The following is a 26828-nucleotide window of genomic DNA, read 5'->3' as shown; positions in this document are numbered from 1 at the left end:
TTGATTAAACCCTAAAACCTTTGCTGGCTGTGCCTTCGTTGTCGTGGTGCAGGGTGTGTTTGCATCAGTCTTCGCTCGCGCCTGGTCACCCGTGTCAGAGGGGAAGACGAACACATCATCCATGGTCGGCTGCCGCTGGGTCGTCGTGCCTGATGTCTCGCGGCACCCGTGACTCATGCGAGTTCTGCATTGTCTGTGTTAAAAAGTCTGTCTCCTTGCGTGTTAAGGCCACCGATGCAACACTAATGCATTTAGTAGCTGCGGATATGATGTAGAAGGCTTCTACCACCTCGCGGGTCATTTTATCCTTGTGCCTCTCTAGGGTTATTGTTTCCCCGAACAGCGGATTACAATTGCACTCTTTGCAATGTGTTGCAAGATGGCCTCCCACTGTGGCTCTCAAAGAATAATCATGCTCGCGAAGTCGGTCATTAAGACACCTGCCTGTTTGACCTACGTAGATCTTGCCGCACGAGAGTGGAATCTTGTATACCACGCCTGAAGTGCACGGAACAAAAGGTTTAGCATGTTTTTTTGCGCACCTGTGTCTTGTGGCACCTTCGGCTTGCGAGTTGACTATGGAGCAAATTTTGCTCATTTTTTGCGGGGCTGAAAATACCACTCGGACCCCATACCGACTTGCCACGTTCTTTAAATTGTGTGACGTCTTGTGAAGGTACGGGATTACCACCGGTCTTGTCTTTCCTACATCTTGTTTGTTGGCTTGGAGGCCTTTTGCCCTTTTCAACAAGGTGTCCGCTACATTAGCCAGTAGTGGTAACGGATAGCTGGCTTTTCTGAGTCTTTCAACCTGCATCGAGAAGCTGGCTTCCATTGTGTGGCAACATGATTTCTTGAGCGCGAATCCCAAACATGTCAGAGCAATGCCCCTCTTGACGATCTTAGAGTGAGCCGAACTGAAATCCAAAATTCGTTTCTTGGAGCGTGGAGAGTACGTCCAGCACACATGCGTATCACCTAAGTGAAGCGAAAGGTCTGAAAACTGGAGAACGTTTTCTTGAGGGACCTCATACGTGAACCTGAGGCCCCCTCCATACTCAGTGAAGGTCGCCAAAATATTGGTCACCTGTGTGTGCACATCGGTGTTATCTTGAAGAACAACCAGGAAGTCATCCACATAGCGGGCTACCTTGTTAACTCCTCGACTTCCAAGCTCCCTTTCAATGGCACAGTTTACAGCTCCCAGATAAATGTCACTGAGGACTGGGGCTACACAGGAGCCAATACAAACTCCTGACTTTTGTACATAGCACCCATCTCGCCACCCAACAATCATGGACGTTAGATAAAAATATAAAAGCTCTAAAAAGCTCTCCGTTGAAATTCCACATGAGCCTCTGAAGGAGAGCTCTCCATTGGCTTCAATACATGTCTTCACAGACTCCAATAATTGTGCATGTGGCAATGAGTAAAACAGGTTCTCCACATCTATACTGAAGGCCGTACCGATCTCATTGCTCTTTAACCGGAGAAATTCGACGATTTCCTCAGAATTCACTACTTTGAAGGGGTCCTGTATTTTTAAAGATGACAGATGTTTTTGGAGATAGGACGCGACTTGTCTTTGCCAGGAACCCTTTTCAGTGACAATCGCTCTAAATGGGCTTCCTTCTTTATGCGTCTTTACTGAGAAGAAGACTTCAAGATGAAACTTGTCAACCTTCCCGATTCTCGCTGCTAACTGAGTTAGAGACAGACGTTCACAAAGACGCTTTGCTGCATCCCGAGTTTTCTTGGTGTCCACTTCTACCCGTTTGAAATTTTTCGTGATTGCTGTTGAGGCTCGATCATTGTACATGTTTTCTGGTAGAACCACAAACTGTCCTTCTTTGTCTGATAGTAAGACACGCAGTCCATTGTCACCCATAAAATCCACCAGGGGCTTAAAATGCCCAACAGGTTTTTTCTTCTGCTGAGGGTGAAGACTGTCAACGCACTCAGAGATGCACCGTGGTCTGTCCGTTTCCACTGTCCTATGGGCGATTTGCTTTGCTAGTGTAATCAGCTCCGGTGGGCTTACCACAGGTTCGAAACAGTACTTAGGGCCTACCCCTAGACGCTTGCCAATATCCGGTGGCATCCTTACCTACCCCAGTGTTGTGTAGAGACCCACCGTGGAGGGCACCGGTTCATTTGCTTTTTTGGTCGGGAGATGTGGCCTGATCCTTTCCCAGAGAAACTCCGTAGAGTCTTTTGCTGTGTTGTTCATTACATGGTAGAACCTTCTTTTTTGTCGTTCGTTGCCATTACCCGAAAAGCAGGCAACTCTCAGGCAGTCCCTCAGGAACCTCTCCTGACGCCAGTATTCGGATCGTAGCATACGGCAAATTCTTCTTGTATGTCCTATTGAAGGAACCAAGAAGCCATATAGTCCCCTGAGTTCCACAGGACATGTACCCCTTCGAATGTGCCAAGAGGCCACCCGAGCACTGCACACACTCTTGGCTATCAGGTCCACAAGGACACACGGAGGCAAAAAAGGAAGGTCAGAACTCAAAGGAGAAGGGCCCGATGCAAAAGAAATAAACTGTAAAAGGGTTGATAACTGGGCTAGTTGGTAGTTAGACATATTAACGGCATTAGCGCACACGTATGAGGAAGAGAGAAGGGACAGAAAAGAGCGCTACTCACAACTGTATTTACAAAGATGAAGAAAAGAAAGAACATCGTCCAGCTCCCCATAAAGATGAAAAAGGAAGAAGAGGAAGCAAAAATATAAAACAGGAATGTAAAACACAAAGTCGGGTGTTCCCTCGCGCTCACAGGCTTGATACACTGGTTCTTTGATTAAACCCTAAAACCTTTGTTGGCTGTGCCTTCGTTGTCGTGGTGCAGGGTGTGTTTGCATCAGTCTTCGCTCGCGCCTGGTCACCCGTGTCAATGGGGAAGACGAACACATCCTACGATCCATCCTACATCCTTTTCAACAAGGTGTCCGCTACATTAGCCAGTAGTGGTAACGGATAGCTGGCTTTTTTGAGTCTTTCAACCTGCATCGAGAAGCTGGCTTCCATTGTGTGGCAACATGATTTCTTGAGCGCGGATCCCAAACATGTCAGAGCAATGCTCTGACATGTTTGGGATCCGCGCTCAAGAAATCATGTTGCCACACAATGGAAGCCAGCTTCTCGATGCAGGCTAAAAGACTCAGAAAAGCCAGCTATCCGTTACCACCTGCATCGAGAAGCTGGCTTCCATTGTGTGGCAACATGATTTCTTGAGCGCGGATCCCAAACATGTCAGAGCAATCGATGCAGGTTGAAAGACTCAGAAAAGCCAGCTATCCGTTACCACTACTGGCTAATGTAGCAGACACCTTGTTGAAAAGGGCAAAAGGCCTCCAAGCCAACAAACAAGATGTAGGAAAGACAAGACCGGTGGTAATCCCGTACCTTCACAAGACGTCACACAATTTAAAGAACGTGGCAAGTCGGTATGGGGTCCGAGTGGTATTTTCAGCCCCGCAAAAAATGAGCAAAATTTGCTCCATAGTCAACTCGCAAGCCGAAGGTGTCACAAGACACAGGTGCACAAAAAAACATGCTAAACCTTTTGTTCCGTGCACTTCAGGCGTGGTATACAAGATTCCACTCTCGTGCGGGAAGATCTACGTAGGTCAAACAGGCAGGTGCCTTAATGACCGACTTCGCGAGCATGATTATTCTTTGAGAGCCACAGTGGGAGGCCATCTTGCAACACATTGCAAAGAGTGCAATTGTAATCCGCTGTTCGGGGAAACAATAACCCTAGAGAGGCACAAGGATAAAATGACCCGCGAGGTGGTAGAAGCCTTCTACATCATATCCGCAGCTACTAAATGCATTAGTGTTGCATCGGTGGCCTTAACAAGCAAGGAAACAGACTTTTTAACACGGACAATGCAGAACTCGCATGAGTCACGGGTGCCGCGAGACATCAGGCACGACGACCCAGCGGCAGCCGACCATGGATGATGTGTTCGTCTTCCCCTCTGACACGGGTGACCAGGCGCGAGCGAAGGCTGATGCAAACACACCCTGCACCACGACAACGAAGGCACAGCCAACAAAGGTTTTAGGGTTTAATCAAAGAACCAGTGTATCAAGCCTGTGAGCGCGAGGGAACACCCGACTTTGTGTTTTATATTCCTGTTTTATATTTCTGCTTCCTCTTCTTCCTTTTTCATCTTTATGGGGAGCTGGACGATGTTCTTTCTTTTCTTCATCTTTGTAAATACAGTTGTGAGTAGCGCTCTTTTCTGTCCCTTCTCTCTTCCTCATACGTGTGCGCTAATGCCGTTAATATGTCTAACTACCAACTAGCCCAGTTATCAACCCTTTTATAGAATTACCCGATACTGCGGTGATGACAGCGAAACGACAGCAAGTCTCAAACACGGGAGTTTGAGATTTCTCTCTTTCTTGACATTTTTCTGTCATCCCCGCAGTCTTGGGCAATTCTACAATTATGAACTTACGCCGGCTCACTTGCGCCCTTACGTTTTGTTCATTGGGCGCCATAAGTTAACGCGCTCGAGCGCGCTCCAGCGGTCAGAGTGCACTCAAGCTAAACTAAACGACATTGTCTCACTTCCGGTGCCCGGTGGCGGAGCGCGGTCCGCGAGCTCCGTCGTCGGAGATGGTGCGTGAGAGCTCGAACAGGTCGGTTTCCGGTGAGATGACGGCGTTTCCGCTCTTGCGGCCAGTCTCGCGGTTCCTCGCGGTGGTTTCACACGGTGGTCTGGTGAACTGTGGTCTGGTGGTCTCGCTCGAGATCAAAACCCAAGCGTTTTGGGCTCCAAGCCGGGCCGCCGGGCCACTCTGGACCAGAGGCGTTGGGTGTGCGCACTCCCTGGCGAGCGAGTTCGCTTCCGAACGCTCCGAGGATACCACCGTGCTCGCCTCGCCAAACCTCGCCGACCGCGACTGCAGACCGAACCCCGCGACCGAAAGGCTCCAGCCTAGCCAGGAACGGCACCGAGGTAGGCCGGTCGTGGGTAGGGGCTGCTCGTTCTGCGCTACCATGCAGTGCTCGGAGCTCTCGGCGTCGTTCGTGCTTGCGCCGAAGCCTTTAGGGACTCCCTCGGACACGCAAGTCGCGCCTGCTTGGATGCGTGGATATTTCGAAGGCAGCTCGTGCAATCGTTCCGTCCATCGGGGAAAACAAAAAAAAGTGAAAGCCGCTTACAACTCCCTGTAACGCCGAATTAGAGCGCAGCTCTTGAGGAGGAGGAGGGAAGGGCGCTGGGGGGGGGGGGTTAGACTAACCAGGGGGGGTCACGTGACCTTGGGGGGTCCCGTGACCTTGGGGGTCACGTGACCCCCAATGCCGATGATGTCATCACTGACGTCACTGATGATGTCATCAGTGACGATGACGATGCGGGTACCGATGACGTCATTAGTGACGTCACTGATGACTTCACCAGTGATGATGACGATGACGATGCGAATGTCGGTGACGTCATCAGTGACGTCGCTGACGACGTCATCAGTGATGATGACGATGACGATGCGGATGCCGATGACGACATCAGTGACGTCACTGATGACGTCATCAGTGATGATGACGATGACGATGCGGATGTCGGTAACCTCACCGGCATCCACATCGTCATCGTCACTGATGACGTCACCGGCATCCACATCGTCATCGTCATCATCACTGATGACGTCACCGGCATCCATATCGTCATCGTCATCATCACTGATGACGTCACCGGCATCCGCATCGTCATCATCACTGATGACGTCACCGGCATCCGGATCGTCATCGTCATCATCACTGATGATGACGTCATCGATGACGATGACGATGTGGATGCCAGTGACGTCATCAGTGCCGATGACGTCATCGGGGGGTCACGCGACATCGGCGGGGGTCACGTGACCTCAGGGGAGTCACGTGACCTCGGGGGGTCACGTGACCTCGGGGAGTCACGTGACCTCGGGGGGTCACGTGACCTCGGGGGGTCACGTGACCTCGGGGGGTCACGTGCCCCCCACGAAGTCACGTGACCCCGGTGGAGGGCTCCCGCGGTGCATTATGGGACATTTCCCATGATGCACCGCGCGGTTATGCCGACGCCGACGCCGCTCAAGCCGGAAACGGGCCCCTAAAGCTGCGCTCTAAAAGAAAAAAAAAGCATGGTGCTGGTGTAGGAAGGTATGCGTACATCATTCAAATGCTTGTCAAAGTTCTTCATGTACCTTACCACAATTTCAGGATCAGGCGAGCCAATAAATTCGGCCATTCAGCCGTCATTCTTCAATTTGGGAATTCAGAAGGCGTTCGGCGTACCTTTAATCGCCGCACCAACAGCGTGCAGCACAAATACAAGCTCTTGCTGTTGCTGCCGTCTCCGCGCACTTATTTCATCGAAGTCGTCATCAAACAAACACTTTTTCGACGTTTCGACGAAACAGGAGCCATGTTTAAGTGTGCGCCGGAGAGCCGGAACCGGAAATGTTGAAAAAAATAAGCGTCAGATGGCCCCTCGGTACCAAAGTGCGCCGTTAAGCTACGCTCCGAACCCGCGCACTCGAGCGCAGATGCCCGGAGTCTGGAGCTTACTAACTTAACGCGCCCATTGAGTGCTGATGTTTGCACATTTATTTACCACAGTGACGATCCTGCTCAGTTTGTTGCGGGTTGAGAAAATGACGTTCACCCCATATCTCGAGGAGATTCCCTTTATCCCAAGAGAAAGGCGGTGAATATATGGTAGGACTGCTACATTCTTTTTGTCTATCTTAGCTTTCCCTTTGCACCATTTTTTTGGGATCCACCTCGATGTTACGGATTGATTTGCCCCATGCGAATGTGATAACTGTGTTGGGAAAGTTTGAGTCTCTCCGCCTGGTGATTTGAGCGATGAAGCTTACTTTCATTTTGTGGATACAGGCTTTTGTTAACGCCGATTGCAAGCACGAAAGAGCGATGCCATTCTTGACGAGTTGTGAATGTTCTGATTTATAGTCAGGTAAAGTCTTGGTGGTTCTAAGGTGGTGCATTCAGCATAAGAAATCTTTTTTGACATCCACTAGGAGATCCAAAAACTGAATTTTGGGCTCTTAGGGGGTCTCAAAGGTGAAACCGAGGTCTAAACATTCTTCCGTGAATGACCATAGCACATTGTTAATTGTTTACACAAATTCAGTCTTCTCTATGAACACCAAGCAGTCATCTACACACCTGAAAATTTGTTTTGTAATGCCTACCAGTCTATGTTCATGAATTGGTAGGTATTACAAACCAAATTTTCAAGCATGTAACATTATCCCTTCCTAGGAGTCCTGGTTTGCCGAATTTGAACGCAGAAATAAACAGTTGCTACGCGATAGTTGTCGTTCTTACGATTTTCTTCTTGCTCTCTCTCCTCCAATGTCGGAAAAACGTTTAGAATGTTCGATGGATTGTTGGCAAAGTCGGCTGCCCCTGGCAAAGCCGAGCTCCCAAACGCAAACCCTCGTGTGCTGGCTTTAGGAAGCGGCAAAGCTGCACCCTTGTAGCCACCCGTTTGAGCACTGTCGGAGTGTCTCTGGTTGTGGTAAAGTAAACCACAGCCAAAGACACTCAGACCCCAGTGTTAAAGGGTATTGGTTAGTTGGGACATAATCCCTAGTAATGGCAGTTTATTTCTGCGTTCCAATTTAGCAAAGCACCGCGTTGCACGGCTATCAAAAAGAAGATAAAGAGTTGGTACTGGAGGAACAGTGTTACTGGCTCCTTTGGCAGCAACACAACACCCAGGATGGGATAACTTCTTCCGACAATGAAGCCACGAGTACCCGTGGACTCACGCGCCTATCAAAGCTGCGCTCGCGTGGTCTTCACTCACAAAATTCCAGAAAAAAAAAAGCGAAAGCCGCACGAGGAACTGGAACAACTCTGGAAGCCACAAGATTGCTCCCCTGCCTGCCAGCCATTACGGGTTGTTGAGGCTCGTACTCTCGGGAGAAGCCCGGGTGCTGCCATCTGGCCAGAGAAAGCTGACAAAGTCTGAACACAAAGTATTCCTTCTTCAAAGTGTTTTGCGGAATAAACAAAACTGCTTTCTGTAGAGGGAGGGAGCTCTGCACAATCGAAAGAAAGTTTTTTTAAATATGTGACAAAATACGCTTTCCCCATCCAAAGATTCAATCCGAAATTTCTGCCCTGAGACACATTTGAAGTTGAGAGCAATTTCGTGCTAAGATTAAAGCTATTTCATCTCTGTGATGTCCAATGAGAGAACATGCTGGCGCCATCTGCAAACTGGTCCTGGCATTTCACTAGAGCCTCGCAGCACTTGCCAGATGTAAAGGTCCAACATTGTTTTTCGAGCCCATGGTGCACGAAGCAAGCAGGAACGGCAGACGAGAAAGCCCTGTTGCACTCAACCACGAGGGTGTGAGGCCGCCTTGAGAGCGGTTGCAAAGGCGAGCTCACCTGACTTCATGAGCTTGGAGCAGCCCTGGTTCTCCAGGGTGAGCATCCACAGGGTGACCGCATTGGTCACCGACGACAGGCTGCTCAGGTCAGTCCACAGGGTGGACGCTTGCCTGCACGGAAAAGCAACCTCTTCCACTTTCTTTGGCTCGGGTACCTTCCACCACGCTCTCACCAGCCTCCAGTGGGCAGGACTTTTGGTTTCTAGGTTACGTCATAAAAGGCATCCATCCTGCAGTTGTCCTCCTGTCGGAGACTAGAGTCAAGTACGCTAATGAGGTATCCTCGAAACACTATGTTGGAGTGCCCGTATTCAGTGGAATCTCGTTAATTCAAACTCTTTTAATTCAAACTCGCGGATAATTCAGACTAACATCCAGGTCCCGCCCTATATCGTATTTACTGCAGAATGAACACACTTTTTTTCCCGAAAAATCGATGCAAAGTTGGGGGGGGCGTTCATTACGCAAAGTAAAATTTTTGCGTCCATATTTATTTGCATAATGAACCGACCTTTTATCCTGAAAAATCGAAGTAACTTTTTACCTCTTTGCGTGCGGCGCCCGACCAGGTAACCAAACTAAGCTGTGCACGAAAAAGAAACTCCTCTTTGTTTTCTTTTTCTCTTAGTTCCTCCTTTTTTTTTTTCTGCCGCCTTTCGCAAGCTGTTTTGTTCGCTTAGGCTTGGCTTAGGCGAGGGCTCTCCGCTTATTTTTTTATCTCCTTGCACGCGAGGCACGACCCCCGTAACCAAACTGCGCTGTGCAGAAAAAAAAAGAACAAAAAAAGCTTCCCTTTTTCTTTTTTTTCTCAGTTCCGTGTTTTTTTTTTCCTTTTTGCCGCCTTTCGCAAACTGTTTCGTTCGCTTAGAGCGCTTCTCCGCTTCTCTTTCTTACCTCCTTGCGCGCGAACCCCAAATCCAAACTGCACCGTGCAAAAAAAAAAAAAAAAAAAAAAAAAAAAAGCTTTTTTTTTTTTTTCTTGTTTCCGTTGGATCTTTGCGAATTTTTTTTAACGCCTTTTGCAAGGAATTTTGTTCGCCCACGCTGCCCATGCATTCGCGACCTTGCTGCACCAGGATAGAAAAGTGCGTTCATTTCGCGCGCGTGGAGGGAGGGGGTCAAAATTTTGACATCCGAGTTGGGAGTGCGTTTATTACGCGAGTGAAAAAAAAAGTCGAAATTTTGAGAGCCGACTTGGGGGTGCGTTCATTACGCGAGTGCGTTCATTGTGCGAGTAAATACGGTATGTTTCGAGGAAGGAAACTCCCGGTGATTCAAACTTTGCATTATTCGAACAAAGTTTTGGTCCCTCTCGGGTTCAAATTAACGAGATTCCACTGTATTTGCTTCAGATGCCATTCTGGCCCTACGCGTTTTTGCTATAAAAGAGGTAGTCGAGCATTCAAGACTACCTAATGTCCTTCGAAGTCCACATAACACACCCCGTGGGACGCCCCGAGGATGTCTGCGTTTCGCTAGGGAAGTCTTCGATCCCCGAGTCAAGGCATTTGCGGGATGTGCCTAAAATCTCGACATGTTTAGCATGTCGATACTGTAGCTGGGAATCAATAAATGAAGCCCGGGATGTTGCTTTCAAAAAAAAGGAAGCCTAATTGTGGTGATGGCACGATGAGTGAGCTTCGCATCTTGAAATAGAACTTGAAACATTTTGTCTTTTTAAATGTACGGATGTATAGGTCCAATATATTCTGCGTGACTTCCATTGGTTGTGTTGGACCAGTGGTCTTAAACTCATTTGAATGGGGGGGCCACAGAAACAAAAGACCCCGGTTTAAAGATTTAAAGAAAAACTCGTGCTCCATGTTTTTCGTAAACTCGCAGCTTTTTCTGGAACCTCTTTAGACTTCATTTGTTTATACGACTACTCTGGGCCCTGATCTAATGTGATAAGAATTAAAATGACACCACCACACCAACGTGCCGGCATTTCTAGTAGAACAAGAGAGCAAATACACTGTCACTCCCTTTGCTCAATTCATTCAGAAATTAACCAAGCTCAACGCATCTAAAAAAAATCAGTTAATTTGAGTTTTTGCTTATCTGATGATTTTTATTACAACACTCTGAACAAATATTCGTCTTTTAATGGCTATAATTTTTTGAAGAGGAGAATCCTGAGCTGGTAGCTTTACAGTTGCTCCCATTGAGAGTTTACGTAGCTGAGATACATCCCTCAATGAAGAGCTCGCACTTGCAGCCTAATAGTGAAATTGCTCAACATTACAAAAAACTAAGAAGAAAAGAACAAAGAAAGCAAAACAAAGGGCATATGAACGTAGATAAGTATAAATCATGCCAATACGTCAAAAGAGCAGAGCAACTTTTTGAGCGAGAAGTGCTCGAGACATGGGAACTGGGACTCGTAGCCAGTTGTTGTGTGTTTGAGATCTCTGTTCTAGACCATAATGAGGGCTCTTCGTAGAAAAAAACAACTAAAATTTTTAAAATAACTTTTAAAAAATTTTTAGAGTTTACTCTCGAATCCAAAAGAATTTTTCGCCCAAATAAATTTATTCGACTATATAACGACACTCGTTAAATAGGTATTTGTTTAAGCTTTCATTCGATATACAATTTTTCATAAAATTGATTCTTAGGAAAGTTATCATCATCCAAACGTGGTAAATTACTGCCAAAGGAGCTGGGTTCTGGGTTTTTACAAAAATAAATAAAACTAACAAAGAACTCGTTTGAACACCTTGCACTTTTCATAAAGTTTGGAAGGTCATGGGAAAAGTTTCTTTTGCTGTATAGTTGAATAAAGCCGGGGGAAGCTCCCAAATATGTGACCTGTACCAACTGCCCAAATCCCAAAACGAGTGTTTGGTCCTTTGGAAGTAAAAAGCACTAAAAGTGCAAACACGGTTTCCAGATGGGGGGCCCGGCAGAGATACATCTATTGCGTAGATGACGTGGACATCTACAATATAAACCCTAAGTCATTGTACTTACTTTTTGTATAGAGCTGTTTTCGTTAACCTGTGAAACCTAGGTCTCTTTTATATATGTATTTTACGTATTGCTGTAATCTCTGCAGTTATTTTTGTATCGCCATAGCTGTCTGCCAAGTGCACGGGGCCCGGACCCCGTCAAGTCAACATTTGTTGACTTTTTGTCCGTGGCTCCGGCGTCTGTAACCCATACGGATGCAAAAATAAAAATTATTATTATTATTATTAAAAAAGGAGAAACGTCTCACAGGGTGTGGTGTCCGCCGTAGCAGTGCTCCGGGTAGGCGAGGAGTGCCTGGAGCTCCCGGTGCTCGGCGGGCCCCGTGCTCCACTCCGAGGCCAGGGCCCGGCTGTGCGAGAGCACGTAGTAGATGGTGCCGTTGATCTCGTCCCCATTCAGGGCCCCGTACGCCTTGGACTGGCTGATGCCAAACCCCGTGCTCCAGAGCTGCGCACCACACGGGACCCTTTGGCCTACTCTCGGCACTACGCTCCACTAAAGACGCCGGCCGAGACAACGTGAAGCACGCGAGACATTGTCGCTCTTAATCGTACGCGACTAAAAGTAATAAAAGTAACGAGAGTGATTCACCTGGTGGCCCAACACCTTTGCTCTAAGGAAAATGTGAAAGTGAGTGGCTCGATCGACTGGGTGGGTATTACATACCTTTACGTCCAAGGACCGGTGCTCAGAAGAAACCCAATGCCCGCCCCACCAACGGCTACCGGCAATGGCGGTCGCTGCGCCGGGCTTAGCGACGCCGTGCCAGCAACGATGATCCCGGTATCAAACAGCGTTTATCGCGGGGGTTCTCAAACTTTTTGGTCTCATGGAACCCCAGGAAGCCTCAAAAACTGCCATGGAACACGGCTCCCCCCCCTCCTCTATATTTGCCGACCGAGAAGCAACAGATGCACAATTGTAGGCAATTTTGCTTGTGTTGCTTCCCTTATATCCCCACCATATCAGTCGCAATGTCAGTACAAAGTGAGATGAAGGCGCTTTGCATGGTCCTGCCACGCAGCCTGCGGCAGGAAAGGGGGAGGGGGATTGGGGGAGGGGGGGGGGGGGGGGGGCGGCAAGTCAGGTGTTTGCGGAACCCATGAGACCAGCTTGTGGAACCCCTGTGTTCCCCGGAACCCACTTTGAAAACCCCTGGTTTATCGGATGATCGAAAGTTGCACAAATAAAGGCTGTATGATAATGATGATGATGATACGTTTTTTGGCGGTAAGCAGACAGAACTCCCTGTTTGCAAATGTGGAGCGCTCTGCGAGCACTTCATCTGAAGTCACTCGCCGCATTTCAATTCAATATTTTACGCTACCATTTCTGTCAATCACGACGGCTGCCCCGCCAATTTCTTCGGTGGTACCGAAAAAGAAAGCTACGACAATAATATCGGACGAATGTGGCATTGCCGCGAGTTTACAAATAAGCGATTTCAAGAATCGAAGCGGTACGAGCCCCAAAGCTCCGAGTGAAGTTCTCGTGCTACATACTTGTTATAGAGTAAAAGCACGGCGATCAATTTCCTGGGCGGTAAATCCGAGCCGTGGAATTCTGCCTCCATCGGGAAGGCGTTGATCGCAGGGTCAGCCAGGCGTCGGCGGGCCACTCGGGACGCATCCCATATGGCGAATCCCAGTTACTTCGGCGGGTCGTGTCAGGTGACATTAGGAGTAGAGCAATGCTGGTTGCGGGTAGACCTCATCCTACTTACGTTGACGAGATTGAGCAAACTTGACTGACTTAGTGCAGTGGCAGTACATTTGCGTATTGCTTTTTGAGCAGTACCGAGATAGACTCACGATTGAGAGTTACTCTCGGTAACTCCAGCAAGCGCTTTGTGTGTTGCTTCAAAACAATAAAATATTTAAAAAAATATTTTTTGTTCTTTCTCTGTTTTTGCAGTTTTTGGGTTTGCGTCAACTTGGTATGTTTTCTGCGTAGTGTCCGATCGTTGTTCTGCGGTTCTGTTGCCATGTTTTGTCTGTTGAAGAATCAGCATTAGAAATATCGTCATTGGAAGCAGCGACGCGATGAGCATCAGTGGCCCGCTGCGCAGAGGCAGGCCACCTACGGTTTTCCAAGAATCAACCTTTTTTTTTGCGATTTTTCGGTTTTCAAGGCTTGCGTCGTTCACATCGTACGATTTCCTGGTTAACACATTTTTTCCTGATGTTTTTAAAGAAACGTATTCGCAAGGTTTTACTGTAACTAGTGTGAAAACATTAGCTGTAGTGTTCCATGAGCACATGTTACGGGACACTCATGTTACCACCCAAATTCTATTCTCGGTTATCTTAATGTCAGTCTGGGGAAATTGTACGAACATAAATAAAATGTTTTTGTCACAGAAAAAGGGCATTTGCGTCGTAGCCAATGCTCATATTACTCTCATATTGAATCACTCTTCCATAAACACAGTCAAGAGAAAAAAAATATTAGGATTATAAACTCGCTACAATGTACGAGACATAAATTTACAAATCATCCGTTTCAACCAACTCGTAGCTGGAGGAAATATTGCGTACGGATTGTCAGCACCGGTTCCGGGCGAGTGCCCTGTCCCAGGAAACTTCACACCACTGAACTTTTTAGACGAACATTGAACCCGCAAATCGAAAGGCGACGACCAATATTTTTTTTCTCTCTAGCTGCATATAATTTTTCTCGAATGATTCGTTCCAGCCTGCCAAGGGAAAAAAACTGCATAAGGGAGGCTTCTCTCCCTGTCTCGTCAGCCCTGTTCAGGGGGTAAAACAAGAAAGGATGACAAGCTTGATCGTGCTGACACAGATCGGTAAGCACAGAATATATGATTCCAGAAAAGAAAAGAAGCCCGTCTCAACCCACTGAAGATTTATTATAGTTTCTGACACGCCGCAAGATGGCGCAGCACAAGAGGAAAGGACAGCTCCCTCGTGCGCCTTCCTAAAGACTTTGCTTTTGAGTCATCCGACCTACGGCCCTGGATAGGAGAGTCAGCAAAGCACCGCAGAATACTGAGCATCTGCCCAGTCCACATTAAGCGCCCATTCCCAAATTTGTGAAATCTGAGGAAATACGCACAGTACATTTATATATAGAATTGATGACCGGACAAGCGCCCATCCCCCATTCTCTCACGATTATTTCTAAATTTTGAGCTTGCCCGGTATTTTACGGTAGCTTACAATCTCGAGGTGTTGTAATCCTGCCAGGGGACTCGTGTCTCTTTGTATGGTTCCCTAAGGGTATAATGCTTTTCGGCGTTTGTTACAGCGTTTCAGCTTGCTACGAGCCCCTCTCCTCGCCAGACAACTTGCACATACCTGATTCCAGGCGTCGACGTGCATGTTGCGGAGCACATGACTCTCCAGGCTCACCACCCTCTGCATCTCCTGCCAGAAGACACACATTGCTCGTACAGGGGACACCCACGACGCTTGACCGACACAGTTCCAGAAGACGGCAATGACCCGGCTAGACACCCACATACCCACGCTTGAGCAAGGGGCTTTTTCTTGCCTGCCGGCAGTGGGTGCAACCAATTGATCACGTGGCACCGGGCACAACAGAATGCGGCGGCACGGCACCAGAACTCTGGCAATACCAGAGTTGGGGTGCCACATGAAATACCTACAGCAAAATCCCAAACGAATGCCCATTTTCGAGAGATAATTAATAAAAAATATTGGGAAAAATAAAAGCTTATTAAAAAGGAGCACTCCCGTGGAAATGCACAGCACAGTGCAGCACAGTCAGAGCGATAGGTGCGACACGTCACACCCAAGTCGTTTCCTATTCATGCACCTCACTGTTCACATTGTGACCAAAGGCCAGCGTTACTTTCAGCGTCTCGAAACAAGAGTGACGCCAAGAGGCACGTGTCTGCTGGTTTGCAGCATACTCATCTCGCTTGGGAGTGTCTGCCGCTTGGGGCAACTCGCGAAATAATGCCCCACTTCTATATTTAATAAGTCCAGAAGCGGGTGACGCTACGAGGACCGATCTAGCGGCATCAAAGCTGCAAATCTCTCTTTTCTGGTCATAACTGGTTCAGCGATGATAGTACAGAAACATGATGCGCTTTGGATGCTGTACGAATGGTCCCGTCAGCTGGTAGCATCGGCTGCGTCTGTACTTAAGGTCAAACCAGGCATATTGGATACGACTGTTTGAATTGGGCTTGCACCACCCAGCTCAAGTTCTTAATTTCGGTTAAATCTATAAATATTTAAGAATGACAAAGGATTTTCTGTCGCGACTTGGCAGCAACTGCGGCCATCTAGCGGGCACTGCACGAGAATCATACCCTCATTTTGGTTCCACAAATATCGTATACAGAGAGGATTGTCAAAGCTAGGGCACCTTCACGCTTTGAATCCTTACAGCGATAGCTCAACTGTGCTCTTCCCACTGCTGGAAATGACGCCCATTGTAGCTGTATTGTTTGTGTAGCTGTCGCAGGAGGGTGTAAGGTCTAGGGCGTCCATTGTTCATGTTGCCAAATCCCCGAAAAAGATTGCCCATCGCCCGCAAGATTGCATCCTGGGTCTGCCACATGGGAAGCAGGTGTGTTACCACACAGCTCAGCCACAACTTTGACAAGGGTGCCTCAATGTTTTTTTGTTTAGGGTGATGCCATTCTTTGTAGTACCCAATGCCGTCGGCGCGCACTCTCCGGAAAAATACCGAAAAATATCCGATAACAAAATGCCGCAGTAGCACCGTCAATGCCTCGAGCCTTGTGCTGGAGGACTCGCCTTCATGCACTCCAGAATAAAAGAGGAACAAAATGGTCAGATGTCATCACCCCAAGCAAAGCGTGCATGAATGCACCCTAGCTTTGACAATCCTCTTCATATACGACATTTGTGGAACGAAGACGCGAATCGCGTGCACTGCCCGCTGCACGAGACTGAGCTGTGGCTACAGTTGGTACCGAGTTCAATTTAAGCGGAGTTAAAATTAAAAGAACTTGAGCTGGGTGACGCAAGCCGCCTCCCGATTACGGGGGTCCATCCAATGACACCCAGAAGATGTGAATTACGTCATTGTTAATGAATCCCGCCCCAAGCTCCAAACGCACTCGAGCTTCACGAGAGAATGACGCAAACCGGCAGACACGTCCATCTTGGCGTTACCGCCTGCGTGCGTTGCACTTGTTGCGAGCCGAAGGACACGACGACGGTTGCCGTTCGTCGCACGTGAAGTGTGTGGTCTTGAGAACAAAGCCAAATGAGGCCCTCAAGACTCCACGGTGCATGACGCCGATGGCCAACCACTTTGCTGCGACTGTACTCTAGATTAACGCGGGACTGCTAAATTTTTTTTTTTCCAGAGCGCCCGAAGGAGCATTTTTCGACGCGAGCTTTTGGCATTGACAGTGCTACGGCGGCATCTTATTGTCCGCTATTTCTTTGCATTTTTCTGGAGAGCGTGTGTCATCAGCATCGGGTACTACGAAGAATGGCGGCACCCTAAACAAAAGTACACCGATGCACCCTAGTCAAAGTTGTGGCCTGGCTCACCGATAACACGCCTGCTTCACACCCAGCCGGGGACTGCTGTCATTCCCTACCTGCGCGAGGTATCTCGTAATTTGAAAAAAGCAGGAGTCCGGCACGGCATCCCGGTAATGTTTTCCGCCCCCTAGAGAATCAGCCAGGTTGGTTCGAGGGTCAACTCGAAGGTGGAAGGGCTACCAAAAAATGGGTGCAGCAAAAAAAAAGCCATACCGTTTGTGTCTTGTACTTTGGGTGTTGTACACAGGACACCCCTCTCTTGCGGCAAGGCCTATATAGGACAAACCGGTGGATGCTTAAACGATGGGCTCAGGGAGCACGACTATTCCCCGAGAGCTACGGTCGGCGGTCATCTAACGCTGTGGGACATGCAAGTGCAGACCATCCCTCGGTGAGACCACAATGTTACGAAGGCACCGAGATGAGGTGACGAGAGAAGCGCCAGAGGGCTTTCACACTAGTAAGTACAGAGTGCAACCTGTCAGCAATCCATCGGTGGCATAATCGGGAAAAGAAATGCTTTTCTTGACTATGAATGGGGGTGAAGTGATGAGAGTGGTGCCGAAGCCCTTTGTGACGAGACAGTTTGGGTGGTTGCATGTGTGGTTGAGTGCGCCTTCTATCTTCTCCCTTTTTCTGTTTTCATTATTAAACACTTAGCTGCGAGTCAGCGCTCGTTCTATGTTGTATGTTCCTTTCTCAGTCCCCGTTACGCGCGGTTACACCTGCACCATGTTTGACCCACGTGGAATCCCGCGGACTGCGGGCAACCTTTTTCGAGGATTTGCAAAGATTGATGACGGACACCCTATGCTCTACTACAGTTACATCAACAACTACAGCTACGATGCATGTAATTTCCAGAGGTAGGAACAACCCATAACAGCTATTACCATAAAATGACCAACAAACACGGGGGCACCCGGTACCAACCACTTGGCACAGGAACTGATAGTGTAGATCACGGACAAAACAGATTTGCGTTACACGGCGAGATAGACATGCAAGAACGCGCTGAGAATTGCCGTATCGCGGGAACCAATATTGTGCGTGAAGATTGCCGACACAGCAAACTTGGGTTACTTGGTGCGATAAACATGCGAGAAACTGTTTGAACTCGCTCGTCACATGCACCGGTACTGCATAGTGCGCAGTTAATGTGATTCTTATCAAACGTTGCGTGACGTCCGGAGGGAATCGGGTGTGGGATATTTAGCCTATAGATATTCAGCTAGAAAAACGACACGGGCTATCTCTCGGGGCAGGGCGTTCTACGGGATTTTGCCCACGCTGTAGAGAGGCAAGAACTTAGAACAATAACAAAGCTTGTACTGGAGACACATCAAGCCCTGGCATCACGATACAAACATATAGGTGGCAGTGGCAGCATTCTTTCAGGCAACAAATATAAAATCACAAAAACTCACATTCCTTTTATTTGTTAAGACACCCAGCACAATCATGTCTGGTAAACCCAGTTAATATGAATACCCCATAACATGGACAAAATGTTCGAGGACAAACTTGGCAAATAAATTAATTTTTGCCTCGTTATTATATGGACAACTCATATCACGGACGCTTTTTGGGAGCGAATGAAGGTATCCATATTAATGAGACATGAAAGTACACGAAAAGAGCTCAATCTTAAAGACAGTTTTATTTCTTTGTTGTTTTAGAGCGCAGCTCTTAGGTGCCCGCTTCCGGCTTGAGCAGCGTCGCCGTCGGCGTAACCCTAACGCTTTTTCGTGACGCGTCGGCATTGGCGTAACGGTTTTTCGTGACGCGTCACCGTCGCCATAACGCATCGGCATAATGCTTTTTCGTGACACGTCGCTGTTGCCGTAACGCATCGGCGTAACGCTTTTTTGTGATGGGTCGGCGTCGCCGTAATGCATCGGCGTAATGCTTTTTCGTGACGCGTCACCGTTGCCGTAATGCATCAGCGCAACGTTTTTGTGATGCGTCGGCGTCGCTGTAAAGCATCGGTAATACTTTTCGTGACGCGTCGCTGTTGCCGTAACGCATTGGCGTAACGCTTTTTTGTGACGCGTCGGCGTCGCCGTAATGCATCGGCGTAATGCCTTTTCGTGTCGCCGTTGCTGTAGCGCATCGGCGTAACGCTTTTTTGTGAAAGCGTCGGCGTCGCCATAACGCATCGGCGTAATGCTTTTCCGTGACACGTCGCCGTTGCCATAAAGCATTGGCGTAATGCTTCTTTGTGACGCGTTGGCTTCGCCGTAATACATCGGCGTAATGCTTTTTCGTGACGTGTCGCCGTAACGCTTTTTCGTGATGCGTCGGCGCTGCCATAACGCTTCGGCGTAACGCTTTTTCGTGATGCGTCACCATAGCCATAACACTTTTTCGTGACGCGTCGCCGTCGCTGTAACGCTTTTTTGTGACGCGTCGTCGTAGCCGTAACGCGTTGCCGCAACGGAAACAAGCAAAGCAATGGGACACGAGAGAAACGAAAGAAAAGCCAGACTTAATTGATAAGCTGTGGCATACCTCTCTCACAACTGGATCACGTCCAGTCTACTTCCTTTCGTTTGTCTTTCGTCCACTAAACTTGCCTACCTTACTACTTTGATTCAGTTCCACCCAGAGGATAAATTTTTGGAGCATTACTTTTGGCATGAGTTTGGCCAGAAACCAGCCAACCACTCACATCCTTGAGGAATGTCTTCACTTGTGTAATTGTGGCTGGATACTGGTCCGACTTCACAGGTGCCGAGTACTCAACCAGGGTCTGGATTCTGAGCACTGTCGAGCTAGCAGTTGGAAGGAAAACGAGGTAAAGTATCAACATTTGGCTTCTAAGACAAACAGGGTTCTCCCCAGAAATTTTTTAGGGGTAAACATATCCACCATGCGAGTGGTGGTGGGCAGTGGGGGGGGGGAAGTGTAGATTGAAATGCGGCACGATCTGGCTAGCTGACAGAACGCACTTTATGTAGGCTCTCTAACTTTGCGGCCTGTGAGTGGTGCCACGTTGACGAAGGAATAGGCAATGGCGATCGCTTCGCTATAGCCACTATTTCGTTACAACTGACTTCGTTATAAACAGGTGCGACAGTACACTAAATCATACTACGATTTTTAACGATCCTAAATTTAAAAGTGTGCCCCATACACCAATATCATTTCTGCAAGAGAGCTCTAGCTGACCCCGTCTTTTCTTGGTCTGTCGGCATCTGTGCTTACATGGTGTCATGCCATTCAGAGATGCTGTTGCATGTGGAGGTGCATGTCCACCAGGAAATTTTTGATCTTGCACAAAATTTTGGTTTGTCATAGTGCTGCGTGCGTGACTGAGAAGCAACGCTTCTCCGTACATCTTGGAAGTTTGTGTTTATCCTTACCCCGAGCGTAAAAGACAAGAAGGCCAGAATGACCTTGCCTAGTCAGCCTCGCCCTAGCTCACTCAGTCTCTCCAACATTCGACCTAGAAAGTTTGCAAGGGAGTTAGGGCGAGACTGACTAGGCAAGGTCATTCTGGCCTCCTTATCTTTTACATTCGGGATAAGAATAAACAGGAATCTTCTAGATGTACGGAGAAGTGTTCCTTCTCGGTCATGCACACAGCAATAGCACTGTTCTAACTTCTCCTCTGCTGGTGTTTTTATGGTTTGTGGCACACATAAAATGTCTGTCCCGGTCTGGGACAGCACAAAAAGTTCCAACGAGCACCTGTCAATATTCTACGACTCGGAGATGAAACGTCGCTGTAGAAGATGAAGTCGGAGGATGCAATATTATCCAGTTGTCACTGCTGCAGTAATCCAAAAATTAAGGAGCAAAAGCAATCAAGTTACACGATTGAGGCTACGTTTGTAGCAATCCCCGATGTCAGCAGGATGCCATGTTTGACAAGTGTCACCGTCGCGCGGAGATTTATTTTCAACAGTTCACCAGCTTGGGAGAAAGCGCAAAAGTGAAACCGAAGCTGTAGTCCTTCGGCTATCCACGATATGCCGCAACGTGGTGCTGCGTGCCAAATTCAAATTTTAGTGGAAACCATAGATCACAGGTAATTGATGGCCAACAGATAGGTGCCTGTTTTTGCGCCTGCACACATTCTCTTCCCACGTGATATAAGTCGTCGGTGTACTTTTACTCACGATTACATATTTACTTGGTGCACCCTCTCTTAATAAATAAGAAACGTGTTCAGACAGCGTTGGTCAGCCTCAGCGGGCGCCTGGTGTCTCAACTGTACATCGGCCAGTGCAGTACAACCTGAGGTGTTTATCATGCACCAGGCAGTACTGCTACATGCCAATACAATGCTCACATGCTCATTCAGATAGAAATAGACAGGGGTGGAGACTGAACCCAGGATCTCTGGGTTTCGGTCCACACGCTCCAAGCTGTGGTGCGTTCAGACACTCGGCAAGCGATCCATTCGCTCTTCAACACATCAGTTTTAAGGTTGTAATTCAACGCGTAATTCTGTTGCACTGTGCAAAGTGTTACGTTGGTTTTCAAATATATGCAAGCATTAAAAAAACTCCCATTAACCTAAGGATTTGTTCCCATGGCATGGCCCTCAAACCTGTTTCATCCCTCAGCCATCCACAGCTACAAGTGCGAAACCTCAGAAACGTTCTTCCACGGAAGGAGTTCTTGTGGCTTGCGATGCATCGCTTCCAGTCTCCCTTGAGAAGACTGAGCTCTTCGAGTGTAGTCTTCATCTGTGGAGGTTGGAGGCCGGGATGCAGAGGGAGCTTGAGGCTTATTTAAATCTTGCATCACAGCTTCGTGAGCCTTCACATTGCCTGGGATGTCCGTGTTCCCGGAAGCGGATGCACATTTTGATAGCGTGGTTCCGAACTAGGCGCAGTGCCGTCGTGAAGACGTCCGCTGGACGTGTGATGGGGGTTCTTGAGTGTGTGTATTGTGCAAGTCTGTGGAGATTGTTAGTGCGCCTCCGTGAAGTGGGGCTTCTTTCTTGGCGTGTTCTTCGTGAGTCTGTAGTGTCGGGAGCACAGCACGGGCCTTGGCAAGGTCAGGTGAGGAGGGTGCTGAGTAGACCGCAGCGTGGACTACGGGGTCGGTTTCACGAGAGGGGACGGCTGCAGCGGTCACGCCGGCGTGATTGAGGGACGTGTCTGTGTAGGCGATTACGTTCGTAGGGTCTAGGAGAAGGGCAATTAGCTTAGTGTTAACGTGCGTAGTGCTCCTTTCGTTTCTTGTGGCATTTGGGATTTATATTGAGTGGTAGGGGGCCGGCTTGCTGGGTAGGGTCAATTAGGTCCCACGGTGACTTGGGTGGAGGGAGTGCGCTCTGGTTTGTTATCTGACATTAAGGTTGGGGGCAATGGCCCGCTCCTGAGGGGTGTCCCAAGCGAGCAAGGTGCACATTTTTCTGTTTCTTTAGAGTGGTTTGTATGTCAACATGGTGTATGCTATTCTGCAAATCTCCATTGCGCTTGAAAGCTGCGACACGCCAGCAGCCGAGGAAGGTTAAAGGGGCCCTGTGAGCACTTTTTTACTGGTTTTTAATTTGCACCGAACCTGAGTGCACTGAACGTAATAACTTAATAAAACTTTTCTTTTCTCGAATTTCGCTTTATTTTATAAGTTATAGGCAAATTAAAATTACAAAAACAAGCAGAAAATAACCTTCTTCAAGACATCCTTGGTTGCTTGAGTGGTCGTGAACTAGAGGAGGGGTAGTGACCTCATGCGAGCGCTCACGGCTGCGGCACTCCGTGTCGATGGCACGAGAGAGCGCCACTAAAGCATGTTCTGGATAGGCTGTATACAGTGGGCAGCGGCTCTCATTGCATTTGCTGCGCGATTAAACACTAATTCGGCATGACACTTCATTGGCCACAAACGACAGCAAACACAGGGTAAAGATCACTTCAGAATGGGGGCCACTTCGCGCTGCCATACCGCGAAATGGCCAAACCGCAAGACAAAGCTCCTTGCCGAAGGCTTTCGGAATGCTCAGAGCCGGTCAGATCCTCCAGTCCAAAAACGACCGCAGTGTCGCCGTGTACATCTGGGACCTTTCCATGTCGGCGCCTGATCCCACTACTCCTTTTTAATATGTGCCGCCTTTTCCACCGCTTGGTGGCGGGTATGTCGACGGGTCATTTCTTGTTTCCATACTTTATAAACTGCATTTGTTTCTTTTCTGATCTAAAATACTGAACAAGATCTACTTTCATGGATAATTGAAACGGTTCGCGCCACTTATATTTTGTATTTCGACTAAAAAGAAGCTTCTAGCGGCTCTGACCAGCGGTAAGCCAAGTACCAAAGACGTCGCATATCGCGCGCTTTCGGTACTGCGGGTCGCCACCGTAGGTGGAGGAGGTTTCCGCATCGTCCAGTTAAAATGTGACGCACTGATATTTAGTTACTCTCTCCGTGCCCGCTGGCTTGCCCGAACCCCAAGAGACGTTAAAACCGCAAAAAAGGTAGACGCTTAAATATGCTTGCAGGGCCCTTTTAAGGGCGACCGGAACGCGGAGGAAAACTGTCCTTGTGTGGAAAAGTAGCATTGTTGAGTACCTTTTTGCTTCGACCGTGATGGTGTTCGGCAGCTTCGGGGTGACCAGTGCAAACACGACGAAGCTGTCCTTGGATGCCCTTGCCGGCACTTTCCCATGCCAAACAATGTTGTCCTGGCCGTACCGGTCCTTGATCCTAAGGGCAGAAGAAACTCGTCAGTACTTCACCTCTCTAAGGTCAAATGTTTTCGGGTATCTTTAAGACCGAGGCATGAAAATGCGCTTCCCTTTTCTTTCTATAGCAAAGTGGGAAAAAATTGGGCTTCATTCAGCTGAGGGCACCTGAATAGAAGTTTGAGTGGAAACTGGTAGATCATCTTTATAGTGAACACTACACCCAGGATAGAAGCATAGCCAAGCAAAGTTGAAGAATGTCTGTAATACCGCTAAGGTAAAAGATCATTCCACTCGTGCGGCGATTGTGCCGTCCCGTTTGTTTACTTTGATTACAGCTGTGCTTTCTTAGCATTTGTGTCCTCAAACATCACCCGGATTTCTTATTTTGCGGTTCAAGTTGAAGGTATGACTGGTGCATGTTGTATTTAAAGGCATGTTATGAAGGATGCAAATTTTTGCGCATTTTCATCACCCGAGAGATGTTATTAGTGTTAGCACTCTTGAATGATTGCAATGTCTATGTGATCACGAAATCATATTTTTATGTTGCTATATCTCTGCTAAGATTACATTGTCTTTTGCGATGGTAGAATTTGCATGTGGCGAGATTTGTAGTATCAGTAAAGTCGTGTTTTAAAGTCGTGATCGTCCAAGACGGTGTACTGCATCTTTTTCTTTTCTTTTTTTTCATTCGCTCTGCCCTGCGAGCCTATCCTGACAAAATAAAAGTTAGTAAAGCTTGAGCCCATAGAAAACTCTGCGCATTTCCTGCTATGCCAGTGAGTGACAGCGTGTCCCTTGCTTTTTAGAGATACCGCGGAAACGGCTGACGGCAGCGGAGAAGCGGCTGCTGTGCTAACGACCTGCTGCACTCCGTACCAGCGTATGGGACCAGTCCCATGCTGTCCCTATAGCGCAACATATCTCATTGAATTTCGCTCAGCTGCGAGTGTCCATAACACGGAACCATGTGAATACTGGACGGTGCTGCCATCCATTTACACTTCGGTTCATTCCAAAATGAGACGTTCCGTGCATGTCGTACATAACAACCTCGCGTGTCTGATACTCTTCGCAGTGATGGCAATCAGAGCCCTGCTGATTCTGACATCCAATGCGGATTCAGGGGGAGCGAGCTGGTCATCCAGTCAAAGGGATTGTCCGGTCAAATTTGTATTTGAGAAAACAATTGAATATCATTGTTATTGCCTGGAGATGCATTGTATGTGCACTATCTGAATTTTATATGCCTCTCTGCACGAGTAATGGGCCTTTTCCGGGGTTTCCACGGCGCATGCGCGGCAGCAGCAGACAGGAGTCCGCCATTTTTGGTGGCGTGGTGCGTCCGGCTCGGGACTGCTGGAGGCAGCGGTGGTCGCGCGTTTCGAAGTTCTCTGACAGGCCCTAGCGTTGTTTCGTTGTTGTTGTAAACATTAAAATAACCCACAGTTTTCAAATATTTATAAATCACTGAGGTAAAGTGGCTATGCTGCACAGTTTGTTGCTATGTGCACACCCAGAAAGTGAAATGGGAGCAGATCTATCACTACCACGACCTCATCTGCTGGTCTTGTGGTTAAATAAGAAAGAGGTAACAATTGTCATGATGTGTTGTCGTCGTGTATGTATCGAATAAACAAAAATAAGTTTTCAACATTATCCAAAAACGCGAAACTATAAGAAAAAATAAAACAGGTGTGGCCGATTTTGTGTTTTTTTTCTCCAGGACCTACGGTCACACAGAGCTGTAGCCTGAAGTGGGGTGACATCAATGATGAGGCTCGCTCAGAAATCGGTGGCTGCACGTATTAATCTTGGATATTTAATAAACATGTATTTTAGTGGTGAATTTGACCTTGTGAAATTTCAAAGTGTTAATTGCTTCCTTCCAGTAAAAAACGAGACCAACAAACTCGCCAGGTTCAGCGGCACTTGCAAACAACATTTAATATAGTCGCTGAACAAGTCCGCCGTTGACCTGGCCAAGTTTGTTGGCCTCATTTTTTAATAGGAATAAAGCGCAACGTTGAAATTTCACAAGGTAAAAATCACCTCTAAAATACACCTTTGATGAGAATTACATTGGTACATTCAGGCGCCGAGTTTTTTTGGACTGTTTAGAGTAAGCTTTCACATTTATGAGAAAACATTGTGCCAATTAAAATTTTTGAGCAAATTAAAAAAAATACCATACATAAAAAAAAAGGCTTTCCTTAACTGTAACTTGGTCTCAAATATTTTCCGAATTTACTGCCGGTATTTCATTTCACATGAATCCTAGTTTAATGTAACCGTTTGTACCTTCTCGTAGGTCGAAGAGAGCTTCAACTGTGCCGTCACTTACAATGGGTGCCACGGCAAAGTCAGTCAATTATTCATTCGGAAAAAAAAAAATGTACAAACGGACGAAGTTGTCCGTAGTTAACGCATTAATTAAAAATAAATCTGCCGGTCTACTGTGTTGGATAGAGGGAAAACAAACGCCGAGCACCGAGCGCATTTACTGACCGCTTTCAGACAGCCAACATAGCTTGGACCGGGCAGAACCGGAAGCGAGGCAGGCCGTCAAAAACGTCTCTCCTGCTTGCCGATAGATGGCGCCCAACATTTGCGGAAAAGGCCCATTGAACTTATACTGTTCCAATCGCATCCTAGCATAAATGCTGCTTTCGTTGGGAACACTAGAGCTCTGACGTCACACAACGCAAAGCGAGCATTTCCGTCTCGTCGTTTGCCTGCGAGTGAACGCCGCAGCGTGCTTCGTTTTTGTTGTTGCGCTCGACCAGTTTTGTGGATAGGTGGGATTTTTGTTGCATGGTTGGGTGCCACAACCATTGGGCAGCGCAAGCGAGCCTAGACGTGACGTTCCACACTTTTCCGCGAGACGTGCAGTGACGAGCCAAATGGATCGTCGCCGTGCATAGGGACTGGGTTCCTGTCAAGCTAGAGATCCCGCTTATGCAGCTACCATCTCACAGAAGAGAGCCACGAGCTGAGCTCTAGGCAACCAGAAGGCTCGTAAGCTGAGGTGTGATGCTGTGCCAATGATAATCAACTACGTCCACCTACTCCTCGCCCAAATCGGATCAATCGGTTTGATTATGCAGTGAAACCGAAACCAACAGCTACGTCATTTGGAAACGACGCCAAAAGTTGTATTTAGCACGCGTGCAGCCCGATTCTGTTTGACCTGCGTGCGAAAATGGAGTGTGGCTACGATTCGCTAAGCTCGTCCAAGTCAAGTGACGACATGCATTTGAACGATT

The 26828-nt window shown here is 47.9% G+C and overlaps 1 protein-coding gene across 2 annotated transcripts in view; it reads right to left on the bottom strand.

The window, feature by feature from the left end:
• LOC8052101 (uncharacterized protein KIAA2013 homolog) overlaps positions 1-26828 on the bottom strand; it is an 82908-nt gene that overhangs the window by 14652 nt on the left and 41428 nt on the right. For both annotated transcript variants that reach the window (XM_040206828.2, XM_040206827.3), the window contains 5 exons: positions 23447-23581; positions 19590-19692; positions 14723-14791; positions 11653-11852; positions 8431-8543 (listed from right to left, as the gene is read on the bottom strand). In XM_040206828.2, the coding sequence (XP_040062762.1) occupies positions 8431-8543; positions 11653-11852; positions 14723-14791; positions 19590-19692; positions 23447-23581 (620 nt within the window). The remainder of the gene's footprint in view (positions 1-8430; positions 8544-11652; positions 11853-14722; positions 14792-19589; positions 19693-23446; positions 23582-26828) is intronic.

This window comes from Ixodes scapularis, unplaced genomic scaffold (assembly GCF_016920785.2).
Source record: "Ixodes scapularis isolate PalLabHiFi unplaced genomic scaffold, ASM1692078v2 PGA_scaffold12__126_contigs__length_90152505, whole genome shotgun sequence".
In the NCBI taxonomy this organism is placed as follows: domain Eukaryota; kingdom Metazoa; phylum Arthropoda; class Arachnida; order Ixodida; family Ixodidae; genus Ixodes; species Ixodes scapularis.
Note: the sequence above shows the minus strand (reverse complement) of the source record. Positions and strands in the feature narration are given on the sequence as shown.